Genomic DNA, 25,844 nt, shown 5'->3' on the forward strand with positions numbered 1-25,844 from the left:
AATACCATAGCCCTACTGTAAAATCGGTAAATCACTATAAAATTAAAAGGTGTCAGGAAGAAGTATAGGGGTTAGATGTGCAATCGAGCAATAGGAAGGTCCTGGGTTTGAGTCCCTACTCCTGCTGTAGTGCCCTTCATCATGGTACTTACCCAGAAGTGACAGTGCGAAAATGACCCAGACGTATAAGTATGTGAAATTACTTTAAGTATCTCAGCGCGAGGGGGTGTGGTGGTGCAGTGGGTTGGACCCTGTGTTACCGGGTAGGCTCTGGTTGGGACAAGCGGTTCTGAAAATGTGTGTGTGTATCTCTGTGTGCAAACCAATCGCAAGTCACTAAGTATATCCTGAGCAGGGCACTGCTGCTGTTCCCTACAATTATGATATTTACATTTATTAATTTAGGAGACACTTTTGCCCAGAGCAACTTCTAATGAGCTCACACACACACACACACACATACACACACACACACACACACACACACACACACACACACACACACACTTTCGGAACCGCTTGTCCCAAACGGGGTCGCGGGGAACCGGAGCCTACCTGGCAACACAGGGCGTAAGGCCGGAGGGGGAGGGGACACACCCAGGACGGGACACCAGTCCGCCGCAAGGCACCCCAAGCGGGACTCGAATCCCAGACCCACCGGAGAGCAGGACCAGGTCCAACCCACTGCGCCACCGCACCCCCTCTAATGAACTCTATGTAGTGTTATCAGCCCACACAGCTTATTCACCAAGGTGACTTACACTGCTAGATACACTACTTTACTCATCCAGACATCAGTGGAACACACACTATGGGTGAACCTGAACAGCATGTCTTTGGAGTGTGGGAGGAAACCAGAGCACCTGGAAGAAACAACACAGGCACGGGAAGGACATGCAAACTCCACACAGACTGAGCAGGGATGGAACCCATGTTCTTGCATCTCATGCAGATGCTGTGAGACAGCAAAAATGTGAGACTTCCAAAATGACAATTGGTAATGACTGATGAAATCACAGTAAGCAGGGTAAAAGTGCTCTGATGCACCCCAAGCAGCAGAATTCATTCCAGTCAAGGGCTGTGATATGAAGTCAGATGCAAGTTCCTGAGCAACGCACCTCCACCCAGATTCCCTGAGAATGCCAGAGGGTCTTAGGCAATGACTTTACACACAACCTGTTGTATAATCCGGTGAATCATGGCAATGACCTGGGGGCACCAAAAATTTAGGGGGTGCAACTTTGCTATTAAAACTGAAACTGAAACTGTACTCTTGGAAAAAATTAATTAAAAGCTTTGCCTAATTATAAACAGTTCTATTACAAACTTGATCTCCTGTGGTATCTTTTATGTTATTGCCATAAAAAATTAAGTATCATCGCCCCATGTCTTTGAAACCTTGTAGCTTTGTAGGCAACATTTACTATGAAATGAACCATTGGTTTACCATACATTGGAGGTAGCTGGTACTGTACTGGTTAGAGCTGCTGCCTTTGGACCCAAAGGTTACAGGTTTGAGTGTCACTTCCAGCTGTAGGACTCTTGAGCAAGGTACTTACCTGGTAAAATGGTCCAGCTGTAAAAATGGGCAAATAATCGTAAATAGCTTAATATAGTAAATCATTCTGGAGAGAAACGTCAGATAAATGAAGTTATGTAAATAATATGAATTTGTTTGTTCCAGCGTTCTGTTTTCAGTCTGTTGCAAGTCATTAGAGTACAACTTTACACCCTGTGATGGTCTGGCATCCTGTCCAGGCTCCCCCCCCCGCCTTGCACCCAGTGATTCCAGGATAGGATCCGGACCTCCTCGTCCCCGAGCAGGGCTAGCAGTCAACGAAAGCCAGTAACGTAAAAAAATGAATTGTTACAAATAATTGTATGAAAATAAACAAAAATTAATTGAAATATTATTTTTCCTCCTTTGTGGCCTGCACATTTAGATATCAAAAGTAAAAATAATTACTGACGTATATTTGTACGTGTGCCTTTATTAATTTAGGGATAGAAGCCGAAAGGGTGCCGGATTGATTCTTGCCCTGATTGCAGAAGACAGAAAAATACTGCGGTAGGACATGAGCTCCGGTGTTGCTCTTCAAACATGATCCTCATCAGCAGAGAAGCGGGGGAAATGGGACCGGCGGAGGGGGGGGCTCCGGCACACGCCTGACAGAGGCGCGCCGACAAAACCACGCAATTACTTTTCCTTCAAAGCGTCTTTTTAAGCGGCAGCAAACGGCGACATTCTGTTTCCTCTCATCTCGTGCGGTTTGGAGCTCATCCAGCATCTTTCAGTGCGCCTCAAAAGTCAATCTGACTCCTCCGTGGGGGCGGGGTGGGTTGGGGGGGGGGGGGGGCAGCACTTTCAAAATCAGTTTTAAAATGTGTTCATTCAATTAAGACAATTTTTGCTTCTTAACAAGCTGGGTCTTTGAAGGCCATGTTGGTTAAGTGACTTTCTTATGCACCCACACACACACACACACACACACACACACCACTCAGTGTGTTTTACAGTACATACAGTTGTGTGCATACTGTCACACACACACACACACCCTGCAGTTTCATTTCACAAGCAGCGAGTGTGAATACGCAGTGTGTCTTTAAGAGGGTTATACCAACCCACACTCCAAAATTCACATTCATTCAGTGTTTTTCTCCAGAGACACTTACACTTATTCACCCATTTATACAGCTGAGTATTTTTAGGGTAAATCAAGGGTCCAACAATTGGAAGTGGGATTCAAACCTGCAACATCCAGATGCAAAGGCAGGAGCTCCAACCACTACACTGCTGCTCCTGAATTTCAAGGGTCAGTTGCTTTCTTCAAGTTACCCTTAATCACTCGAGTAAAATCACTGTAAGTTGTCTTGGACGAGGGTGTATGGTGAATGGAAGAGTAAATGAAAAACTGCCAAGCTATAAAAAAGGGTAAATCATTTTAAGTCAATGAGTATAGATGTCTAACAGTGTCAGTCACCATGGCAAAAAATGTTGAATTTGTGTAAATGTATAAAGAAATATATATATATAAGTACATTCGTGTTCAGACCCAACACTGTCAGTCGTCTTTATCAATGGGATAAAATAAATACATGTGTAGTTTGGGGCAGTAGATGGCGGAGCAGTTAAGAGCTTTTTCCCTTGCAACTGGAAAGACCTGCGTTTGAATCCCTTCATCAAAGTACTTACCCTGGATTGAACGGTAAAAATTACCGAGCCGTGTAGATGAATAAATCACGGTAAGTGGCTCAACACTGTACAATATTTCTGGAGAAAAGTGTAAATAAGATAAACAAAGGAACTGAAACATATCGATGAAAACGACACATTGGGAGTCGGAATATGAACCTCCCACTAGTCCCGCCTCCTGCTGCAGTACCCTTGACCGAGGTACTTACCCTGAATTGATACAGTAAAAATTACCCAGCTGTAGAAAGTAGATTAGTGTGCAAAGCCGTCATCGCAGGTCATCTGGGACAAAGTTTCATAAACAATATTAAGGAAATAAATTAAAAAAAGGATACATTTATGAGCTTTTAATGTTTCTTATTATATAATAATACTAATGTTTAAATTCTTAAGCATTAAAAAATTAACATTGTATTAATTATTATAAATATATGATGATAATGTTTATTATTATGTATTTATTTGTTATATTCACCGCTCATCGTGGCCTAACGTCAGTCTGTGGCCTCCAGCTCGAAGCTCCTCACTATATTATGGTGCGAGATCATCCCCCCACCACCGCAGTCCACCCCTCCCCACCTCATTCCTATCTTTGTGGAAACATCTGAGAGCAAGAGGTGAATGAAGCAGGGAGGGAGGCGGGAGGGTCCTTAACTATCTCGCCCAACACCCCCCCCCCCCTTCACTTCACTTCCCCGAGTCGTTTGCCCAATTCCACTCCTGGATCCCTGGTGGCCAGGCTTATTCCAGCACTTTCCGGCAGAAGTGCAGAGATTAAAAAAAAATCAAAAAATAGAAAGTAAAAGAAGCAGTGGGGGAAAGGAGAGGAAAATCCGTGTTCGCTTCACCTCGATCCCAGCTCACGGTGTGTGTGCGCTTGCGTGTGTGTGTGCAGAATGTGAGGCAGCTGGACTTTGTGTCAAGGATGCTGAAGCATCCGATCTCTGCAATGGTTCTATGACAGATGTGAGATACAAGAGGCTGAAGTAGAACACACACACACACACACACACACACAAACGCACACACAAACGCACACACGCACATACGCAGCACCGGGTGAACGCTGTGGCCCTCTGCATGCTTGACGCAACGCTCCCTTTGCTTTTTGTCTGCAGACGGAGAGACGCACGTCTCCTGCCGCCCACGTCCTCGTCCAAATGAACAAATTAATTAAAAATGAGACGCGGCGCAAAACAACAAAAAGAACAGCTTTGATCTAATGGAAAAAAAAAAAAAACATCTAATGAAAGGAGAGGAAGAAAAGTCCTCCAGCAGGGTCTCTGGCATTATAAGAAAACATGTTAGTCAGACTTTCACAGTAAACATGCACTCTGTGACATGTGAAAAACTTCTGAAGCCCACGGCGGAAACACGGCACGTCGGCATGTGCGATTACACACGTCTCATTGTGCAGCCGCAGCGTGCCCTGGATTCCCGTTGGACCAGGAGTTGCCCTGAGATGCACGGGATTGGCTGGAGAGGTATTGTTCATACAGGGATCTCAGGGATCCATGGAGGTTCAAGAGTCACCATCCATGCATCCATCCATCCATAATAAATGCTTGACAAAGTCAGGGTTATGGTGGTCCAGAGTCTATCCTTCAGGCAAAGGGTGTGAGGCAGGGTAAACCCTGGAGAAGATGCCGTCCCATCACAGGTCAGTCACACACACAGAAATTTAGATCACCAGTTCCCATGAAACACATGCTTCTGGATTGTGAGAAGAAACCAGAGCACCTGGGGGAAACGCATATGAGCACAGGGAGAACATGCAAGCTCCACACAGACTGAGTCAGATTCAAACCCTCAGCATAGGAAATTTGAGAAAGCAAACTACACAAAGTGTGGGGACCAACAAAGGAGGCTGAGGGGTGCAAAGACAGGGGAACAGTCTTAAACATAAATAACACCAGAAGACAAGCGCAGAAAATACCATTGCATGTTGAGAAAAAGGTTCAGTGGCCCCCAGTAGAAGGCGTACAGGTGTGTGGACTGTGCTCTGAGGCCACATGAACACAAATAAGACCCATTGATTTTGAAATATCCTGCCTTTAATTCCATTAAAATATTGCGCACGGAAGCGTCGGGCTGCTATGTATCAGAGCAACGCTCGCCAAGCACTTAAGATGAGGCTTTTATTTATTCATCAAATAAACATTAAACTGCAAGCTAACAGATCCCTCAAAGGCGCCACTTGCTGGTACACTGAGAAAGGCCAGCACTGGCAAGGCCTGAGTCATCCACATGCTTGTTTGCATCGCGGTGGGCAGCCAATTTGGGTTCTACGCTAAGCATGATGGGAGAAGAATAAAAGGAAGAAAAGAATTTTTTTAAAAGTTTTTAAAGTGTCAGCGTGAAGAGCAAGACAACAGAAAGAGCTTCCGACGTTCATCCCGGAGACCCTCTCCGCCGGAGCGACGGCACCCCGCCGGGGGTTCTGGGAGATCGTTCGTCGAGTCTGTTTCCGCTCCCGTCGTTACGCGTCCTGCTCCTCAGAGCCTCCATCTGACAGCACTCCTTCGTGTCCCCCGCCCCCACCAGGGATCTTTGGGAGCCTGGAGCCAGGGCCCCTCCGCCCGCAAAGATAAAAATAAACGTTTGCTCCTCCTCGCAGAACTTTACGGGTGCTGGGCGGGTGCGAGGAGCGGTGCGGCGCCCGAGGAAGAAGACCTTGTGTGGCGGAGGCTGCTCCACGGAACGTACCGTCTCAGACAGGAAGCTTTCACAGGGCCCATCCAGGAGCAGTCGGGATACCTATCGATCCCCATGGAGGGCCCCGCGATCGATCTTATCTCCGTTTAGCACAGCCTTGTCAAGTGCCAGAGGGCGAAAACATGAGGGAAGTCATGAAAGGAGGCCAGGAAAGGCTTGCCACAGCCTCGAGCTATGGTGTGTGTGTGTGTGTGTGTGTGTGTGTGTGTGTGTGTGTGTGTGTGTGTGTGTGTGTGTGTGTGTGCGTGCGTGCGTGTGTGCGCAAAACATCGTTACCTTTACCTGATGTGTTTCTCCAAAGCCACTTCAAACGTTACTTACAATGACTCAGTCAACATGTTCAGCTGACCGTTCCCTCCAATTCAATACTCACACTGATTTACCCAGCTGGGAAATTTTACTGGAACAAGATAGAGTAAACGCCACACTCAGGAACAGCAACGGCTGGATATAGGATTCAAACTGACAACCTTTCAGGATGCTGAAGCAGTAGTTCCAACCATTGAACTACCAGCTACCCCACATGCAGAAAGATGGATAATTTTTACTGTATCCTTTCAGCAATAATACTTATCTACAGTACATTTATTCATTTAGCTGATGCTTTTTGCCAAAGTGACTTATAATGTTAAGGTTACAATTATTTACCCATTTGTACAGCTGGGGGACTTCGCTGCAGCAATTTAGGGTAAGTACCTTGTTCAAAGGAACTACAGCCGGAGGTGGGGATCGAAACTAATCCCTGCGCTACCGGTTGTCTCAGTAGGAGTTCGGATTCAAACCTGGGTCCTTTGAGCATAACCACTACTCCATATCTTGTCCACTACAAAATGTCCTACACAGTAGCAAATATCCGAAAATTGTGTATTTATTAAAGTGTCGCCAGTCACACCAGTTTATATGTTATAATATAATATATATGTTTGTGTAATGTTTGTATGTTTATATGTAGTCCTGGTGCCAATCCCACTTCTATGCCCAGCAGGACTGAGACCTGCTCACAGACACCCGTGTAAAGAATCATACTCATCAATAATCATACTATTTCTATAGTGTTTGATCTGTTTTCTTTAAACTGCACTACTTGTCACATATTTTTACTTCGATGTTGCTCTCACTTGTTTAACGTGGCAAACGTACGTGGTCGACGTACAGGGGAACATGTGGAACAACTGTTCTGTAAGGGTCACAACAGCTGAATTTGGACTTAGAGGTTCGAATCCCACCTTCAGCTGTAGTACTCTTGAGAAAGGTACTTACCCTAATTTGTGTCACTAAAATTTCCCCACTCCAGAAATAAGGAAGTAAATATAAGTATATGGCACAGCGAGTAGCACTGTTGTGTCACAGCGTCTGGGTGGTGCGAGAGGATGTGGGTTTGATCCCTGCTCAGTCTGTGTGGAGTTTGCATGTTCTCCCTGTGTCTGCATGGGCTTCCTTGGGGTGATATGGTTTCTTCCCATAGTCCAAAGACATGCTGCTCAGGTTCCCCCATAGTGTGAGAGTGACAGAGAGAGAGTGTGTTCTGCTGATGTATGAATGAGTGACCCATTGTAAGTAGTGTATCCAGCAGTGTAAGTCACCGTGGTGATTAAGGTGTGTGGGCTCATTACACTACAGAGTTTGTTGGATTCTGCTTTAGAAAAAAAGAGTCTGCTAAATATGTAAGTAGCTTGATGCTGTTGGTTGATTCAGAGAAAAGTGTCTGATATCATATAATATCACTGAAATGTTACCTTACCATGCAGTAACAAACCACTCTTATGTTCTGCTGCTTTCCTCTCGCTTCTGCCTTTATAGTCCTTTGGGAGTGCACCGGCCACGAGGGATTTGTTCCAAGGTGCGCGATCACGTGCTTCGGGGAGCAGCGTCGCCAGGTACACGGGCTCTCCGGCGGCCTCCCGGGGCCCCTACAGGCAGGGAGGCGTGCGGCGCGAGTCGAGTGGCGGCTGGTGCGTGCCGGCTCCCTTCCCCCAGCGGCGGGACGACCATATGGTGTGAGGCAGTCTGCTCTGGAGGCAGATCTGGTACATGAGGAAAGCACCCATCTGCCTCCTCTGCAACACACGCGCACACACATAGATCTTTTGGAAGACTCAAATCACATGGTCAAACACGAGTGTGTGCCATGAACAGAGAATATGAAACTGAAATCAAATCTGCATGCAGGAAACCATTTCTGCAAACAAGCACTGCGGTTCGGTTCTCTTCAACGTTTCAATGTGCACATGTCATATCACATATATTTCATTGTCTCTTACAGGGAACAATTTCCATTTGTTCCAAGTCGATCTAAACTTCATCCCAAAATGACCCTAAATGGTGCCTGATATCATAATGAAAGAGTTGTGTAACACACTGTCAAAAAGAGTAACAGTTGATACTAACGTCATGCACAGATTAAACGAATTTTGCAAAATGATTTCATAATGTGGGCGGCACAGTGTGGTGCAGCGGGTAGTGCTGCCACCTCACAGCACCGGGGTGGTGTGGGAGAAAGCGGGTTCGGTCCCGGCTCAGTCTGCGTGGAGTTTGCATGTCCTCCCCGTGTCTGCGTGAGTTTCCTCAAGTGCTCTGGTTTCCTCCCACAGTCCAAAGAAAAGCAGTTCAGGTCAACTGGTGGCGCAAAACTGCTCTTAGTGTGTGAAAGGGTGAGCACCTGCGAGTGTGTGGCTACCTTGCAACAGACTGGCGTCCCAGTAACCCCCCTCCTTCCGTAGAGCTTAGCACTCATGAAATGAAATGAACATGACTGGGTACATGGACCTCCCTCAGGGAGACAATGGAAGAAAATCAGATTTTAAAAAAATAAATATTTAGAAAATTAAAGCACAATGGTGCAAACACAAATGCGTAACCGCGGAGTGTCATACTGCAACTGAGAGCGTGGGTACATAGTTCCCACAATGCATTGCGTCTCACATATTCTCGCACACAATGCTGCAGACCAGGAAAAATGAGACCCATTACTGAAAAGCACAATTAATGATCATGAACGGAGAAAGTGAGAAACCAGATATAAGGAGAGGGAATAATGGGATGACTCTGCTTATTTGGCTGATGCTTTTCTCCAAGATGACTTGCAGTTTTTCACTTATTTGAACTGCTGCATATTTTCATTGGAGGAGTTTAGATCAGTACATGGGTAACTGATGTTTCTTAAGCCATTTACAATTATTTATCCCTTTTATCAGCTGGGCAATTCTACTGGAGCAATTCAGGATAGGTACCCTTTTCACCGGTACCATAGTTGGAGGTGGGATTTAAACCTGCAACCTTTGGGTTGACTAGCAACAGTGTTAACCACTCTACCACAGGCTGTTTAATACACTGATCAACCACACGGCACCAGGGGGTGGGATTCAAACCTAGGCATTTGGAGCGCAAGCAACAGGTCTCATAACTACGCCACCTGCTGCTGCGGCGATGCCCGGCTGCTTGAGCACCTTTGGCGAAAACCAAAGCAGTCCTCTTGAACGGCCCGCCCTCCTAGGTGTGAGGCAGAGAGATGTGACAACACGCAAACATGGGGGGGGTGGCCTTTTCTCCGCAGAACTAGGACACAGCACTTCCCGGGCCAACGTATTGCGACAGAAATATCCGGGAGAAGCTCAGATGAGGTAATAACAGCGTGGTTGTAAATAGCCCCACAACGGGTCCCAGGGGACGGTCGGAGATGCAGATTGTGGATGGAGGCGGCGCGCGAGTCGTTCCCTCCATGTGTTGAAGAGCGGGGCCTAATCGCAAACAAATTTATGTGCGCGCCATGAATTATTGATTTATATCTGGCCTTATGAAACGCATGCGTGCATCACCTTTCCTTCCAAAAGGTAAAGGAATGAAAAGAAATAAAACGCACTGTGGGTGGATTCCTCTTTCCACGTTTATCTTGTTCACGTATTCTAAGAACGGTGGTGTCGGGTGCAGTAGATAGAGCAGCGTTGAGACCGAAGCGGGGAATCATCTGGAAAATGTGTCTGCAACTGTGGAATTTAAATAAAAAAAAAAAAAAAAAAAAAAAACTCCCCAGTGAGTTTTCCTCTGATGCGTTTAATCCCAGAAGGACGCTTTGACTCGGGATATTTGTTCAAATATATTGTTCGGCTCCATGCAATTACGAGAAGATCCGAACAACCGAAACCTCCCGCTGGACGGAAGCATGTTGGTGTGGAACCTGTTCGGATGCAGAACACGCTGGTGAAATGAACACTGAGGGAAAAGAGGAACATTATTCATTGCTATTATTATTTCTTCATTTTACTGACACTTTTCTCCAAAGCGACTTAATATTACTGACTAATTTACACAGCTGGGTAATTTTTACTGTACCAGTTCAGGGTAAGCCATTTCACTGAGGGTGCTGCGGCGCGAGATGGGATTCCAGCCTGGGTCCTTTGAGCACATGGCGGCAGCTCTATCCACTACACCAGCTGCTGCCCCCCTAATTGCCCCCTTATTGACTGTGTGAAGGTGGTAAAAAAGAGTAAAATGAGCTCTGGAATTGCAGCAATGGCTGCTTGCAAATGACTGACTGCTGGTTTTTGTCAGGTTCTCACAGAGCTCTCCAGAAAGCACTTACACATATTTATTATATTCCATCCACTGTGGCTGTTACCACCAGAAAACCGCCAGTATGAAATAAGGATGTAAACTGCAGGCACGTCGGCTGAGATGGGATCACCGCAGCCTCTTGATGCTCTTGATGGGCTGGGCAGTCCTGTTCCTCAGGGGCTCCTGGGAAATATGGTCTTTGTACCAGTTGAGCTCTTAATCACCCCGCCTTGATTGGGTTTCTGATTGAATCCCAGCTCGAGGATTAACTAGCCCATCCGAACAGTGGAAATACACACAAAGATGTTTTGAATTTTTTTTTTTCCATCCTCTCTTTTGCTCATTAAAATGAATAATAATGTTAATTATTCCGGTTAATTCAGCAAATGAGTAATCAGACATTGATAAACCTAAACAAAATAAAACACTAATTTATTCTGGTCTCTTTCAGAAAAAAAATCTATTCTGTCTGAAAAAAATAAAAAAGGAGAGATGTTTTCTTCAATGTCACTGCTCTCTGAAATGAAGTTTGATTTAATGGAACCCAAAAAAAAAAGAAAGAAAGGAAAAACAAACAGTCAACTGAGTGCATTCAGTTTAATGTGACCAGAACTAACAGAACGGGGCGGCGCAATAAGTAGCGCTGCTGTCTGGGTGGTGCGAGAGGACGTGGCTCGATCCCCGCTCAGTCTCTGTGGAGTTTGCATGTTCTCCCTGTGCCTGCGTGGGGTTCCCTTGGGTGCTCTGGTTTCCTCCCACACTCCAAAGACATGCTGTTCAGGTTCACCCATAGTGTCTGAGTGACAGAAAGTGTGTGTTCCACTGATGTATGGATGAGTGACTCATTTTTTAAGTAGTGTATCTAGCAGTGTAAGTGACCACGGTGAATAAGGTGTGTGGGCTGATAACGCCATGTAGAGTTCATTGGAAGTTGCTTCAGGGAAAAGTGTCTCCTGAATAAATAAAAGTAAATTGAATGTAAACTATGTCAGATACCACAAGCCCAGATGTGGCTGAGTAATGAAGAGTGGAGGTGTAATGATTCCCAGTATGCTCTAGGACCCATGAGGACCGGGGTTCGAATCCCTCCTTACAGAGCGTGCTGTTCTCAGAAGTAATGGTGTCTACAGACAAGACCTCTTTCCTGGAGAATTATGATTGTGCAAAGCCGCCCGCGTTTGTTCCAAACTTGTTTACTTTCCGAATGCTATCTCCCTGGCCTCTATTAAACTAATCCCTAAACTAGAGTGTAAACATCTGCAGCGCTGGATGGAGATCTTAGCGGCTGCGATCGATGGATTAGGGTTGGATTATAAATGGAAGCGCTCGGAACAAACAGCAGCGGCCGTTTTACCCGCACTTTTCAGAAAACGGAGCTTTAGGAACACAGGTGTTTATGCTCCGAGCGATTTGTCAGGGCGCGCTCGAGTTAATCGCATCATTCCAATTATATTAGAATAAAAAATCTCTGCAAGCCTAAAATGCATGATGGTGACCTTTTAACTGGCAAAAATAACCGAGCGGGAAGAGCGTCAGAGCCAGAGACACACAAACGAACAAAAAAAAATTGTTTTTTGCACAATGTATAGGACTAAAATAAGGCCGAGAACACAAACATTCCCACTGGATTCCTTTGGGTGCGCTAGAAACTCGTCGAAATTTCAAGGGAAACCGCCGTGCAAACACGAGTCTGAGGGATATGGATGACAGAAGACGAGGAAGCTATTGAAAGTGGACCAAACCATCTACAGATGAGAACATGTGGCTGTGGAACAAGTTGTCAGCCTAAAGGTGGTCGTGTCATTCCCAGATTGACACTGAGCAAATGGGACCAGTTTCAATTTTGAACACAATATTGTTAAGCCGAACTGAATCAAATATCAGACGAGCAGCAAGTTGGAGGGCTAAACCACGTGGGGTACTGAACCAACAGCAAGTTCTCAACCTAAACCATTTAAAACATGGGAAAGTCAAAGGATAAAACAACTCAGATGGTGAACAATTAGCAAATTGTACAACTAAACCCATTTGATATCGAACGAGCAGGAAGTTATCGAAACTGATTTGAATAACAAACACAAAGGAAGGGAACCAGCAAAACCAATGCAAATAACAGAACGTCGAGAAGTTGGACGACGAAACCGATTCAAATATAGAGTGCAAACGCCAAACCAATTTAAATATCAGGGAAGCGGCAAGTAGATGGATTAAACCAGTCCTGGGAATGAACAAAAAGGAGTCATACATCGAAATCGGTTTAGATAGTCAAACAAAAAAGGCACCGAAATACAAACACAATACATGTGAATGTATTCACTGATCAGACGCTTTTCTCCAAAGCAACATACATCTCATAGGAAATACAATGTGTTCATTACATTAGCAGGAAAAGACACTTAGATACAGACATGTGATTCTTAAGTGCAGTTAGTTTGTTTCCACCATATGAACCAATGTTCATCATACGAGTAGCTGCATAAAACTTTATCCGAATATTGACAATTCCGGATCATCTTACTAGTAATTATTTTTATTATTATTATTATTATTATTATTATTATTATTATTAGAGATATACAAACATTTACGAAACACGGAGTTGGAGGACTAAATCGATGACGGTATTGAATAAAGCGAGTTCTTACAACTCAACCAATTTAGATATTCAACAAATGGGAAGCTGTACAACTAAAGCCACTGAAGTATCAGAGTAACGGGAAGCTGATGGACTCAACGAGTTCTGGGATTGAACAATTCTAATAATAGGAAGCTGTACGACTGAAGCCTTTTGATATTAAATAAGCAGGAAGTTGTCATTCTGAACCGATATTGACACCAAACAAAAAGGAGGTCAAATGACCAAACTTTTGCGAACCTGGGACAAACGACTAAATCGATGAGACTATGAAACACCCCGGTAATTCAAAGACGAAACCGATACAAAGACCAGACAAACAGGAGGGTAAAGGATTAAACTGATTGCGACACTGAAAGAAGGGAAAGTGATGGAGCTACAGGATTCAGAGACACAACAAACCGGAAGTCGTAAAGGTGAAGCCAAATGAAACAGCAGGCAAAGACGCCGAACGAAGAAGCCGTACAGCGAAACCAATTCAGAAATTTAACAGACAGGAAGTCACACATCCGAAGCCGCTGAAATATCCAATAAAGAAGAAGCTGAAGGACTAAACAAAGAGCGAATTAGAAACGTGAAAACCAAGATGAGACTCAACTGAAGCCAACTTTGGACAAAAGGGAAGCTCAATAACTCAACCAATGCAGATACCGAGTAAAGAGGAAGTCAACTCATGGATGTGGAATTAAAAAAAAAAAACACTCCCTTACCTCGGCATACGTTCCCGTTGTCAGGTTCATACCCAGCCTTGCAGGTGCAGCTGCCGATAGGCACCATCCATTCGCCATCACCATTGCAGTACAGCTTGATGGGCACGTCCACCTCCTCGGAGTTGGGAATGCAGACGCCACGGGCGATAACTAGCGAGGTGCTCTCGGCACCCGTCATGGTTTCAGGGAAGATGGCAAAGTTCTGCACCACGCTGGGACAGCGCTTGAAGAAAACACGGACGGAGAGTAGCGACATACAAGCACCGTAGTCCTGGAAGGCCAGGTAGAACCCGGAGCGAGACAGCGGCCCGAAGCTGCGCACCTCCGTGTTCACCTTCATCAGGCGACCTCCGAAGTCGACCTGCGAGAAGCTCTCGTCGGCCGCAATGGTGTCCACTTTCAAGTAGGGTGCCTCCATCCAGAAGGCGGAGCCCTTAGTGGCAATGACGGCATCCGTCTCGTAGTAATACAGGTTGAAGGTCTCCTTGCAGGAGCCGGGCACGTTGGGGATGCTGCTGCAGTCGCGTACGGTGAAGCGCATCTCAGCATAGACGCGCTGGGCTCCACGGCGCTCAATGAAGGTGGTCAGCAGCCAGTTGTTCTGACTGGGTTCGAAGACGTTGCACACCTGGTAGGTCCGGATGGTGTTGAGGTTCTCATCGTACCCGCTCACCTCCTCCCACTGTGAGACAAAGAAAAGGGAAGACGCAAAACGCGACATATTATTACGGAATACGTACATTTTTTTAAGCAGAAGCATTAAATACCAAGAATTTATCACAAATTTAATTAAAAAGTCTACAGCTAAGTATAACATCCATACACCACTCATAAGCGTTCCAAAATATAGCTCTATAAGTCCATTCTCATCTGTTCTGAGTTGCAGTCCTTGCGTGGTTCAACAAATGCCCTCCATGCCTCAGAGCTGCTGAATCCCTCCCATTCAAGATGGGTCTCAAACCCTTCTCTTCCAAAGTCCTTTCTCTCCTGATCTCTTAACAGCTACATAAATGAGTCCAGCACCATCTGCTATGCATATGATTATGGTTATTTGATCTTTGAATGTTACTTTTACAGGCAGCTTCTTGAATGATGTGAACCAGCAACATGGTGGTATCAGACAATCAAGCATCGCTTTGATAATCCTGCTTCTGCATTTCAAGCGTTCCATCTTTTACAGAATGTATTGCTTTATTCCTTGAATTGCACATCACTTTGGAAAACAGCATGTGCCACATGAATAAATGCAAACATATATAACTGTGAAAAACGGAGCATCATCTTGAGATTTAATGACTTAAATGGTTGTTGCGTTCATCCCTGTCCCTAAACCAGCTTCAGTGATAGCACAGCGAGAACATATGAAACAGGATGGCAGCTTTTGACCCCCCTCGTCTTCCACTGGTTTTACATCACATTCATTTAGCAGGCTCTTTTCTCCAAAGCGACTTCCAATTAACTCTATGTAGTGTTATGAGCCCACACACCTTATTCACCACGGTGACTTACTCTGCTAGATACACTACTTACAGTGGCTCACTCATCCATACATCACTGGAACACACTCTCTCTCACACATACACTATGGGTGAACCTGAACAGCACGTATTTGGACTGTGGGAGGAAACCAGAGCACCTGGAGGAAACTCGCACAGACACGGGGAGAACATGCAAACTCCACATAGACTGAACAGGGATCAAACCCACATCCTCTCGCACCACCCAGGTGCTGTGAGACAGCAGCGCTACTCGCTGTGCGTTTGTGCCGAGTTCTATTACTTCATTGGATTCCCTGATACAGTACAATGTGATTTCTACTATTTTTTGCATCCAAACTTTTTCAGGTATCATCTGTTGTGCTTCCATTTGGATTCCAAGGCGCCCCTTAAACAAAGCCCCCCTCCCAAAAGGTTACTCTTGTCTCATGCCTCTTAGAGGTGTAAAATGCATTGATAAACTCATAGAGGCGTTAACATCCAGGGTCGGCACTCCTGACAGTGACACCGTGCGGCAGGTGACTGCAGAACGGGTGAACCCGCCTCCCTCTTTTACTCATAATTGTTGTTTGTTTTACTGCACGTGGATCATTTCCCTGATTACTAATGGGCTGCTTGTAGATATCGTGAACGTACAGCACGCATTTGAATATTTCCCTCCACGCATCAGCCGCTCTTTCTCACATTTGCATATGCTTCACCCAGGCGCCGGTCCGTTTAGACGCTCGTTTCTTTCGTTCACCTGAAAAAGAATCCCAGCCAGACATGAGTAAGCAGCGAGTCGGCACATTATGAAATTCGGTGCATTTCGGATCCAGGATTATGTGAAACTGAATTAGAATTTGGGGGGTGGGGGGAACGCAACTATCTGCCAACACGTTGGCACACTAATGGAGTCTGCATTTAAAGGAATATGGACTCGCTCCCATTTGAGCCAGTTATGAACCCGGTACGTCTTAAATAATGCGGAGCCTTCCCAATTCGCCCTGCTAATGTCAGCCTCGCTCAGCCCTAATGGGGACCTTTCAAATGCCACATTTACATTAATGTCCTACCAAACTAATAAGTGGAATTTCCTGCAGATCTGTCAAATATCGTTGAAGATGAGAACTCTCGTAGGAGGAGGAAATCGCAGCGCCAGAAACAACTAGTATTCTCAACCCAAGTTGTTAGCATCCTTATTTGTAGATGTGATGTGAGATGGGGAACCGTGAGATCGTGGCCTAGATTCTTGGGCTATGGGTCTCATTGCAAGCCCTCAAGCCGAAGAACTCAGAGAGGAGGACAGTCCAGTGAGAAGGACCAAGATTGATACCAACTAGGCATTCTGGGATGCTTGTTTCTTAGTAGGAAACCTTGGCAGATCACTACAGGGCATAATCTCACACACAAACACTTAAAGACCAACATAAAAATGGAAGTGATGAGTTGACCATAGACATCACGGGGGAAGAAAGAATGAGGCATGATGAGACAGGAGATTCCTTCAAGTTAGACACCGGAAAGCTAGTGTGGTGGTCTGTCGCAGAATGGGCAGGGTCATGTTGTACAGTGGGGACAGAATTTTCCAATAGCGTGTGGGAAATATTCCCACAGTGGGTGGGGTAGTACCCTACAGTGCTGTATGGTACAGTGAATGGGTCCCGCTTGGTGGAATGAACAAAATGTTTGGGAAAGGAGCAAAGTACATTTCCAGTCCCAGAACCCATCAACAGTTCGATGCACATCTTCATCATTACGTTATAGGCATATTTTTATTAATATGAACAAATCTTTATCAACAGTGCAAATGAAAACTGCAAGCTGAGCTGATCAGTTATTTCGGTGATTTCATCAACTGCCAGTAAAAGGCAACCAAAGGTTTTACTTTGTCGGAAAGCTAACTGTGGTCTTCTCAAATCTGTAGTTAAGGGCTTGACGGCGGCAGGGTGGCACAGCAGGTAGTGCTGCTCTCTCACAGTGCCTGGGTGGTGTGAGAGGACATAGGTTTGATTCCTACTCACTCTGTGTAGAGTTTGCATGGGTTTCCTCTGAGTGCTCTGGTTTCCTCCCACACTCCAAAGACATGCTGTTCAGGTTCCCCCATTGTGTGTGTGTGTGTGTGTGTGTGTGTGTGTGTGTGTGTGTGTGTGTGTGTGTGTCTGTGTTCCACTGCTGTATGGATGAGTGACCCATCGTAATAAGTCACCGTGGTGAATAAGGTGTGTGGGCTGATAACACCACATAGAGTTCATTGGAAGTTGCTATGGAGAAAAGTGTCTACTAAATGAGTAAACGTAAGAGTTAGGGATGTGTGTTAGTGTTGTAACCAGCAGGGGGGACTGTGTTGACGTTACACATCCCTGCATAGTTCAGTGTGTTAACAGTGATATGAGAGCAAAGTGGTGTCTGACGCTGGGAAGCAAGTTGCAACATAAATAAACTGCAAAGATGTCCTGCTGTAATAGTGACTCTTTTTATTGATTTTTATTGTACTGTTTCAAAATTGCTTAGTTCTCAGTAACAGTAGTGCAGAGGCTCTGAACGCACAGCCTAACGGACGAACAATATTCAGCGAAAATGCAGCCTAAATAACTTACAGTAGATATGAATAATGCTTACAGACTCATTATACAAATACAATGTAGAAAAAGCAGCCTGAAGCAGGTGCTGTAAATCCTTTTGGACTCACTGTACAGAACCAGTGTGACACCCCTCATTTACACTTTACCCACTGGAAAATATTGATATTTCTAAATGCCTGTGGATTAAGTATCATAATAAAGGTTAAAACAGCTGATTGAATCCTGGTTTCTGATTCTCAGCCTTTCGAATGCTTTCAGGTTGATTCTGTTGTCCATATTTGCAATTGGTGTAATGTATGGCATAAATATTATATGTTGCAGATAAAAAAAAAAAAAAAATCAGGGCTTTAAAAATTTTTAGTATGAATTAGAGTATATTTTGAAAGGCATTCTGTGCTACACCCTTAACCTGAGGTTCAAGAAACATGTTGGTTCTTCCAAATGCAGCTCTTCCTAGAAGTCCTCAGTCACTTCCATCAATATGTTTTCCAACATGTTCTCCTACGGTTACTCCAGCACGTATAGCACCCTGCAAGAACCCAGTGCACCGCTGTTCAAGCTCGTGGTTTCCATCAAGCTTGGTAGGTGGAAGGAAGGCCAATGGAACTGCTTCTCCAGGTGGGGTGGTGGGGGTGCACAGGGAGTTGGAGGTTTTCAAGAAGATGGGCCCAAGAGGTACAAGGCTGCAGATGTGATTAATGAGTTTACAGAAGTCCTCAATGCAAATGAATTCCCTTTGGACACACACACATACACACACACACACACAATGGGGTGTATATTTATTGGAACATCTTGCAGTCTCTTCCTCGCCTTGCAGCCACGGCGACAATTCATCTGAATTAGACTGACCTGTCCCTTTTCACAGTGGGAGACCATTAATACCGGCAGGTGGACTGAACCCAGTGCAGGGGATGGGATGGGTGGGGTGGGGGTTGGGGGGTGTGGGGGGGTGTGGGGGCTCCATGTTCTTCTCTCACCTTTAATCACCCCCGGTCGGGACTAGATACGAAAACGTCCAAGTCCCGCCCTCCCAACGAGTCGCTGTACCGCTCCGTTTGATGAAAAGTGGACGGGAAACCTCAAACCCGGAGCCAGAGAGCTCATCTGTTTCATCGGCGCTGTAACCGAGCGGCGCAGGGCGGAGGCGTCTGCGAAAATCAGAATGTCGAGGTTTCGCCAGCAAAGATATGTGACAGTTCGGCTTTTTGGCCTCAGTTTGCAGCCTCTGTTTTGCTTTTTTTCCTCTCTCCGAGGTTTCGGAGATTCTGCGCAGATGAAGGAACGTTTCACACCCAGACGGCTGCCACCATACGCGTCCTACCCTATACCTTTACTACGGCGTTCCGTGTTATATCCCACGGCAGTATGCTTCACCCCACATTACATACACCCTCCACACACACACACACCACAAGCGTGTAATTATATATTTCCAGACAGACACATTTCAGATGGAAAGTACCATATGAAGAGTACCTGGGTAATTCAATGCCTAGAAAGTAGAAACACATCGCATAGCTCTATATACGATGCAGAATAAAAAACACTTGTGTGTAATTATATGTATTCGTACAAAAGAAAACACAGGATTATCTTCTGAGTGTCTGTAAGTGCTGCTTTTCATCCCCTCCAGCACTAGTGCCCCAGGCTCTGGGTCTGAATTGGACCGAGAGCAGAGCCCCCTTCAGCTCCTGGGCTATAAATACCCACACACCGTGAGCCACCCTGCCAGTAATGGAGGCTCGTGGCACCGGCGTTACCCCATCACACAACCCAATCCCCCTCCCCCACCCTGGACCCAGTGCTCTTGGGTGTAATGAAGGGGAGCCGTACAACCAGCACCCAGAATTCAGCACCAAAGGTACTTGAACTCCTGTGCTTTAGGAAAATATCCAAAATATCCAGCTGCATAAATGGACAATAGGAACAGAGATGCGATTCATCTAAATAATAATAATAACAATAATAATAATAATAATAATAATAATAATAATAATAATGAAACATGGTGTTCTGCACAATCTGCAGCAAGTGTTACCTACACACTCGCTGGTTTGTCCAGAGTCATCTATTATTCATCCGTTGTTTTAAGTGGGAAAGCGTGCGGTTTAGCGGACTCAGCGGAACACTGGGATCCAGTCCCTCCGCCCCCCCCACCGAGTGTGTGATTGCACTCCAGCTTAACCCTGGCAGGCAGATGAGAAGGGAATGGGAGGGGCCAGGTAGCCAACACTGCGTTTCAGTTTTCGGGACTGAGGTCAAAGCAAACACCTCTATCGTCGCACTGGATCACATCAAACAGGCTCACCCTGACTTCGCTGCATGGTGATGATTTGTTTACTACAGTATCTGGTTTGAGCCATTGCCCAGGGTCCGAGCCCTAACAAGCCAGTGGCTGTGTGTGAGATCAACAACCCAACAATGTCACGGCAGTCTGATCCGCTTTGAGGCGCTTGCCTCAAAACAAAAAGAAATCCAGCTGAAACACACAGGGCTGAACACAGATTGAGACGAATGTGTCATTTATTCCACTGACTTTTCTTGGTCACCAAATGACAGCTTCAGCGGGAGATGGGCTATCCCATAGTATCATGTGCAAGACGCTTTAACAACCATCACCTATGATCCTCCAATTACATATAGACATGCATCGCCTAACGACGGGGAAACGTTCTGAGAAATACGTCATCATGCGATTTCATCGTTGTGCGAACATCATAAAGTTTACTTATACACACCTAGATGGTATAGCCTCGATCATAGAGTGTACTTATACACACCTAGATGGTATAGCCTCGATCATAGAGTGTACTTATACAAACCTAGATGGTATAGCCTCAATCACAAAGTGTATTTATACAAACCCAGATGGTATAGCCTCGATCATAGAGTGTACTTATACACACCTAGACGGTATAGCCTCAATCATAGAGTGTACTTATACAAACCCAGATGATATAGCCTCGATCATAGAGTGGACTTATACAAACCAAGATGGTATAGCCTCGATGCAGTCAAGAGAAGGGTGAACATGAGATTTATGATGCTGCTGCCAGCACAGCACAACATATTGTTTTATAGGAAACTCTTTTATAAGTAGAAAGATTACACTGTAAAATAACGTTAAAAAGTTCAGTACAGTAAATACACAAACCAGTAACACAGGTGTTTATTATCATTATCAAGAATTATGTACTGTACATAATTGTATGTGTTATACTTTTATATGACTGGCAGCGCAGTAGGTTTGTTTACAGCAGCACCACCACAATCACGTGAGTAATACGTTGCGCTACGACGTTAAAACGTCACTAGTCGATAAGAATTTTTTAGCTCCATTATGATCTTATGGGACCACCATTGTATATGTGGTCAGTCGTTAAGTGAAACGTCGCTCAGTGGTTCATGACTGTACTTTGTACAGTAAACTGAACATACTTATGGTCTGATGGGCTTGGATAGAATTATTATTATTGTTGTTGTTGTTTACAACATTATGTTTGTGCAAATAAGAATAGCGCACAAGGTTACTAGATAATTACATGAGGAAAATCTCGATGAAATATTGTGATCAGTGGAGGACTGGGAATAGTTTTAGTCCTGATATTAGTACTAGTTCTGTATTAGCAGCAGTGGGATTAGTCATAGGCAGCAGGTGGTTTGGTGGTAAGAGTGCCACCTTGGAATAGGAAGGTAATAGGGTTTAATTCCTACTCCTGTTGTCGTACTCTCGCTCAAGATGCTTATCCTGGGCTGATGTAAAGAAAAGAAACTACCCGGTCTATAAATGGGTAAATCACTGTAAGTACCATAGTGTACACATGTAACAATGTCAGCCACCTTGGAGAAAAACATGAGCAAAGCAAATAAAACTGCTTTTAGTCGTAATATTGGCAGCTGCAATCATTAGAGATGTTCTGTAACACAGAGGAGCCTGTAATGCAGTGGATCAGAACTCATTCTGGGAGACAAACTGCTTCTAGGTGGAACGCAGCTGTTCTGTGGGACTCTTCACCTGAAAGGTTTCTGTGAAAAACCGACTTTGCAAAAATGAGTAAAATACCGAACTGAGCTGAACAGAAGCGCATGCTAAGAAAAAATGGGAATTATAATTTTCTATTAAATCTCAAGCTGTTGCTTTTAGCATAAGAGTAAAAATTATAAGAGAGCGGTTCATTCATTAAGTAGAGACGGTTAGATGGGGTTCAGAGGGCCTTCAGAAAGCGCTTGTGCGTCTCTGGACATCCATAGAAAATAAAATTAAAGCTCGACTCTGAAAATGAGCCAACTGGAGCAACGAACTGTAATATAAACACAAGTGAAGGGCAGGTGAGTTCGCAGCTCTGCTCACACTGTCGGCGATCCCGCGAAACGGGCGTGGAGCGCCGCAACACATTCACACTCGACTGGGACCCGGGCGTCTCCGCGAGCTGGCGGGAATCGCGAAATGATTTCGCTCGACGTCTTGCTAGAGAAATAACACTGAAAAAAAAAATCGCTGATATCTGGTGTTGCGGTCGCTGAAAAGAGTAAGAAAACAACAAAAAAAAAAAAAAAAAGGAGAAATCGTGAAACGGATTAATGAGGAGGAGGTTAAAGGTCAAAATAGCCGCTCCGTTTCTAGGGGCAACGTGCCATCGAGGCCTACAGTGATTGTTCTGTGCGATCCCACCTCCTACTGCAGTACCCTCGAGCAAGGTACTCACCCTGAATTGATACAGTAAAAATTACCCTGATGTAGAAATGGGTCAATCAGTCTGATTAGATTAGCGCTGTATGTCGCTTTGAAGAAAAGTATCAGCTAAATGAATACATGTAAATTTAAATAGAGATACTGCTGCATTTATGAAGTGCAATATTCTGCCTGCCCCCCTGACGCCCATTCACACCCCAGGCACACCGAGCCGATATTTTCGACAGCGCATCTTCACACCATCTTGACCAATCGCATCCCACTCTCCCTAGGTCCCCCTCTGTCCGTAATGTTCGTTCCCCACCCCGCACCCACACTGAGCTCACTGTGCCGAGATCACGACGTGAGGTGATGAATGAAGACTCGCTGCTTTCAGCCCAACGGCGTTCCCTGCAGGCCACATTGCACCCGTATTCCCTGCATCCTATGTGACATGATGAATAGTTCCTGTGCAACAGCACAGTCAGTGCAGCTTTACTGCTGTTCAGCTATTATGTACTTTATACACAGAAAACACACAAACGCCGCGCATGTGTGTACATTCACTTATGTGCGAGCGTATGTACAAACTTGCTGTATAGAGGGAAAATACTTAAACATACAGGGTTTATGTAGGGGGTTTCTGTGTTTTGTGAGTTGCATGGTTTATGGCACATTATTATTTATTAATTTAGTGAACGGTTGTACCAGAGGTTACCTGCATATTTACAGGACCACTTCTGGAGTTGTTTTTTGCTCAAAGGCCCCTTGTGTGACTCCGACTGACAGATGCTGCTGTGTTCATTTTCATAGGCTCTCTGTTACCTGGAGCCGTCTGCCCTGGTTGTAACTCACATTAGCACATTCATGCAGCGTGCAGGCATCCAAGACGGGGGGGGGTAAAACCTGAATCATAAACAACCCCCCCCCAAATACTTGTGCTATACCACATCCACTGTTCGAACCAGGCTGATTTGATAAATCCAAACAATTGAGCCCCTAATGCTGGCTGGCTTCCTTCACTTCCCCGATGTCCAACACCGAGAATGCATGTAGGATGGGATTGAGTGGGGTGGGGTGGGGTGGGGTGGGGTAGGGGCTGACTGGCTGATGAACAAGGTAAAACCATTTTCACAAATCTCTCTCTCATCAGTCACACTCTATTTTTCACTCAACATCCTGAAAATTCCCAGACCCTCTGCCTGTGCCTTTTTTCAAACTGCTTGCACTTTGGGAACCAGAGGTCAGGGGTCACCAGTGTCCACTGGAGTACAGCATTTGAATCATCCTCAGCATACACCTTTCCGGCCACTCATCTTTTGTCTTTTTTTAACCACCCCTATCCAAATAAGCTAGCATAGCCAAAGCAAAGACTTTGGCAGGGAAATGAGGGGTTTTTAACCCTTCCGGGCAACTAGAGGCTGAAAAACTCTGCAATCAAAATAAATCTGAGAATTGGCTTCAGCTGCCTGTTGTTGTCGGCACGGGCATTGGTCCAAAATGCTTTCACTGGGTTTTTAAGGCATTCAATCTAGGTCAGGACTGAATTGTTCGCCTTGGTACCAGGATAGAAAACTGCACATACATTTATTAATTTAGCCTGTGTTATAGTATTAAGCTACTTGCACTGATTTACCCATTTACTCAGCAGGGTATTTTTTACTGAAGTAGTTCAGGATGAGTACCCTGATCAAGCATGCTACAGCAGGAGCTGGGATTCAAATGTGGGTCTTGTTAAGTGGATGGTGGAAGCTCTAACCAGTATTTTACCTGCTCCCTGCAATATAATTATAAACGTATGTTTTACCCTGTATAAGGATAAGAAGGTATAGATACTTCAAGTAGAGCTTCTCATTGAATGATAAGTTGTAGTCGCCATCCTCAAAAAGTAATTAGGATCAACTTGGAACAACTGAGCTAGCTGGAATAAGGATACCATGGTCTCCCACTAAATCAAATTGATGGATGTTAGGTCAAAGCAAGACCAACCTCACTGGAAGCACAAATGATGAAGCTGAGATGTTCATAATCTGGACAGATGGTTGGAAGATTGGATTCTCTCAGAAGGACTGAAATGCTTGGAAAAGTTGAAGGAAAAAGAAAACAGGACAGGCAGGCTCCAGGTGGATAGACTCAATCACAGTGACAATGGACACACCTCTTCCAACACTAAGGGCGGAACCGCAAAACAGGATTCTGGAAGGACTCCATATATGTCAGTATTGACTAGATAGCACTCAAGATGTCCTCTTGAAAAAGAAAAAAACTCTTTTCTTTTAACTCCTTTCTTTTTTAAATTCTGCGTTGTTTTCCACTGTCAAAAAACAGCATGCTACAATATGTAGAAACATAATAAAGTCCAAAGGGCATTCAGACTAATTGACAATTGCCGTAGTCTTGCCTATTGGGCACTGCAGTGATGCAGCTTATATTGAACCACAGTAAAAGCGGAAAGACCGATGGCTCTTTAATGTTCACAGACAGGGACTGGGGGTCGGTGGCACTTAACAACAGCAATCCTTTTGGATAAATTTGGCAGGCTCTGAAGCTTCAGAATGTAAAGTTGCTTTGGAGAGTGAATTCCATTGAGGATCCGCGGTGCCTTCTTCAAACGAGGGATTCCCTTTAAAGACCTGTCCAACCGAGGATCCTTTCACAATTAATATGAAAGCAGTCTCTTCTCAAAAAAGCAATTTTTTATTTTTTTGTTCTTTTTTTTTTTTTTTTTTTTTTTGCTAATGAAGTCAAGCTGAAGTAAACACAAAACGGCTTTTCTCAGGTTCACCAACACATGACTCACTTTTTTTTTTTTCTAACATATCACATTTCATTTCTGCCACCAAAATTGTGGGAATTCTGAATGAGAAAAAAAAGAGCTGAAAATGTTTTTAAATGCATTTTAAAAGAAACTGTGACAGCCACTCATCACACTTGCCATGCTATGAACTTAGAGGCAATGTGAAATATTCCCCTGTCTATGAAGTGCTGAGAGTTTAGGGGCCATGTGAAAAAATGCAGCGCTTTAAAGAAGTGGGAAGGAGGGCCACACCAGAGCTCACCTCAGGGCGAGCTATGAAAGGACATACGGTCTGCTCTTCTTCCGCACCTCAAAGGCACCGTTGTGACGGAAAGCTTTCTGGGTTCAAATCTCAGAAGAGGCACTGTTCTTGTACCCTTCAACATAACCTGAAGTGGCTCACTAATAGAATGTAGTCAAAAAAATGGGTCAAGTTTAACACTGTTATGACATGAATGTCGCTTTTTATAGATGTTCCAGCTAAGAAACTAAATGATAAGAAGTG

The 25,844-nt window shown here is 44.8% G+C and overlaps 1 protein-coding gene across 4 annotated transcripts in view; it reads right to left on the reverse strand.

Moving 5' to 3' along the window:
- The window catches only part of ephb1 (EPH receptor B1), a 200,350-nt gene that overhangs the window by 105,472 nt on the left and 69,034 nt on the right, over positions 1-25,844 (reverse strand). For all 4 annotated transcript variants that reach the window (XM_029254619.1, XM_029254617.1, XM_018726413.2 and 1 more), the window contains exon 3: positions 13,808-14,489. In XM_029254619.1, the coding sequence (XP_029110452.1) occupies positions 13,808-14,489 (682 nt within the window). The remainder of the gene's footprint in view (positions 1-13,807; positions 14,490-25,844) is intronic.

Source organism: Scleropages formosus, chromosome 9 (genome assembly GCF_900964775.1).
Source record: "Scleropages formosus chromosome 9, fSclFor1.1, whole genome shotgun sequence".
Classification (NCBI taxonomy): Eukaryota; Metazoa; Chordata; class Actinopteri; order Osteoglossiformes; family Osteoglossidae; genus Scleropages; species Scleropages formosus.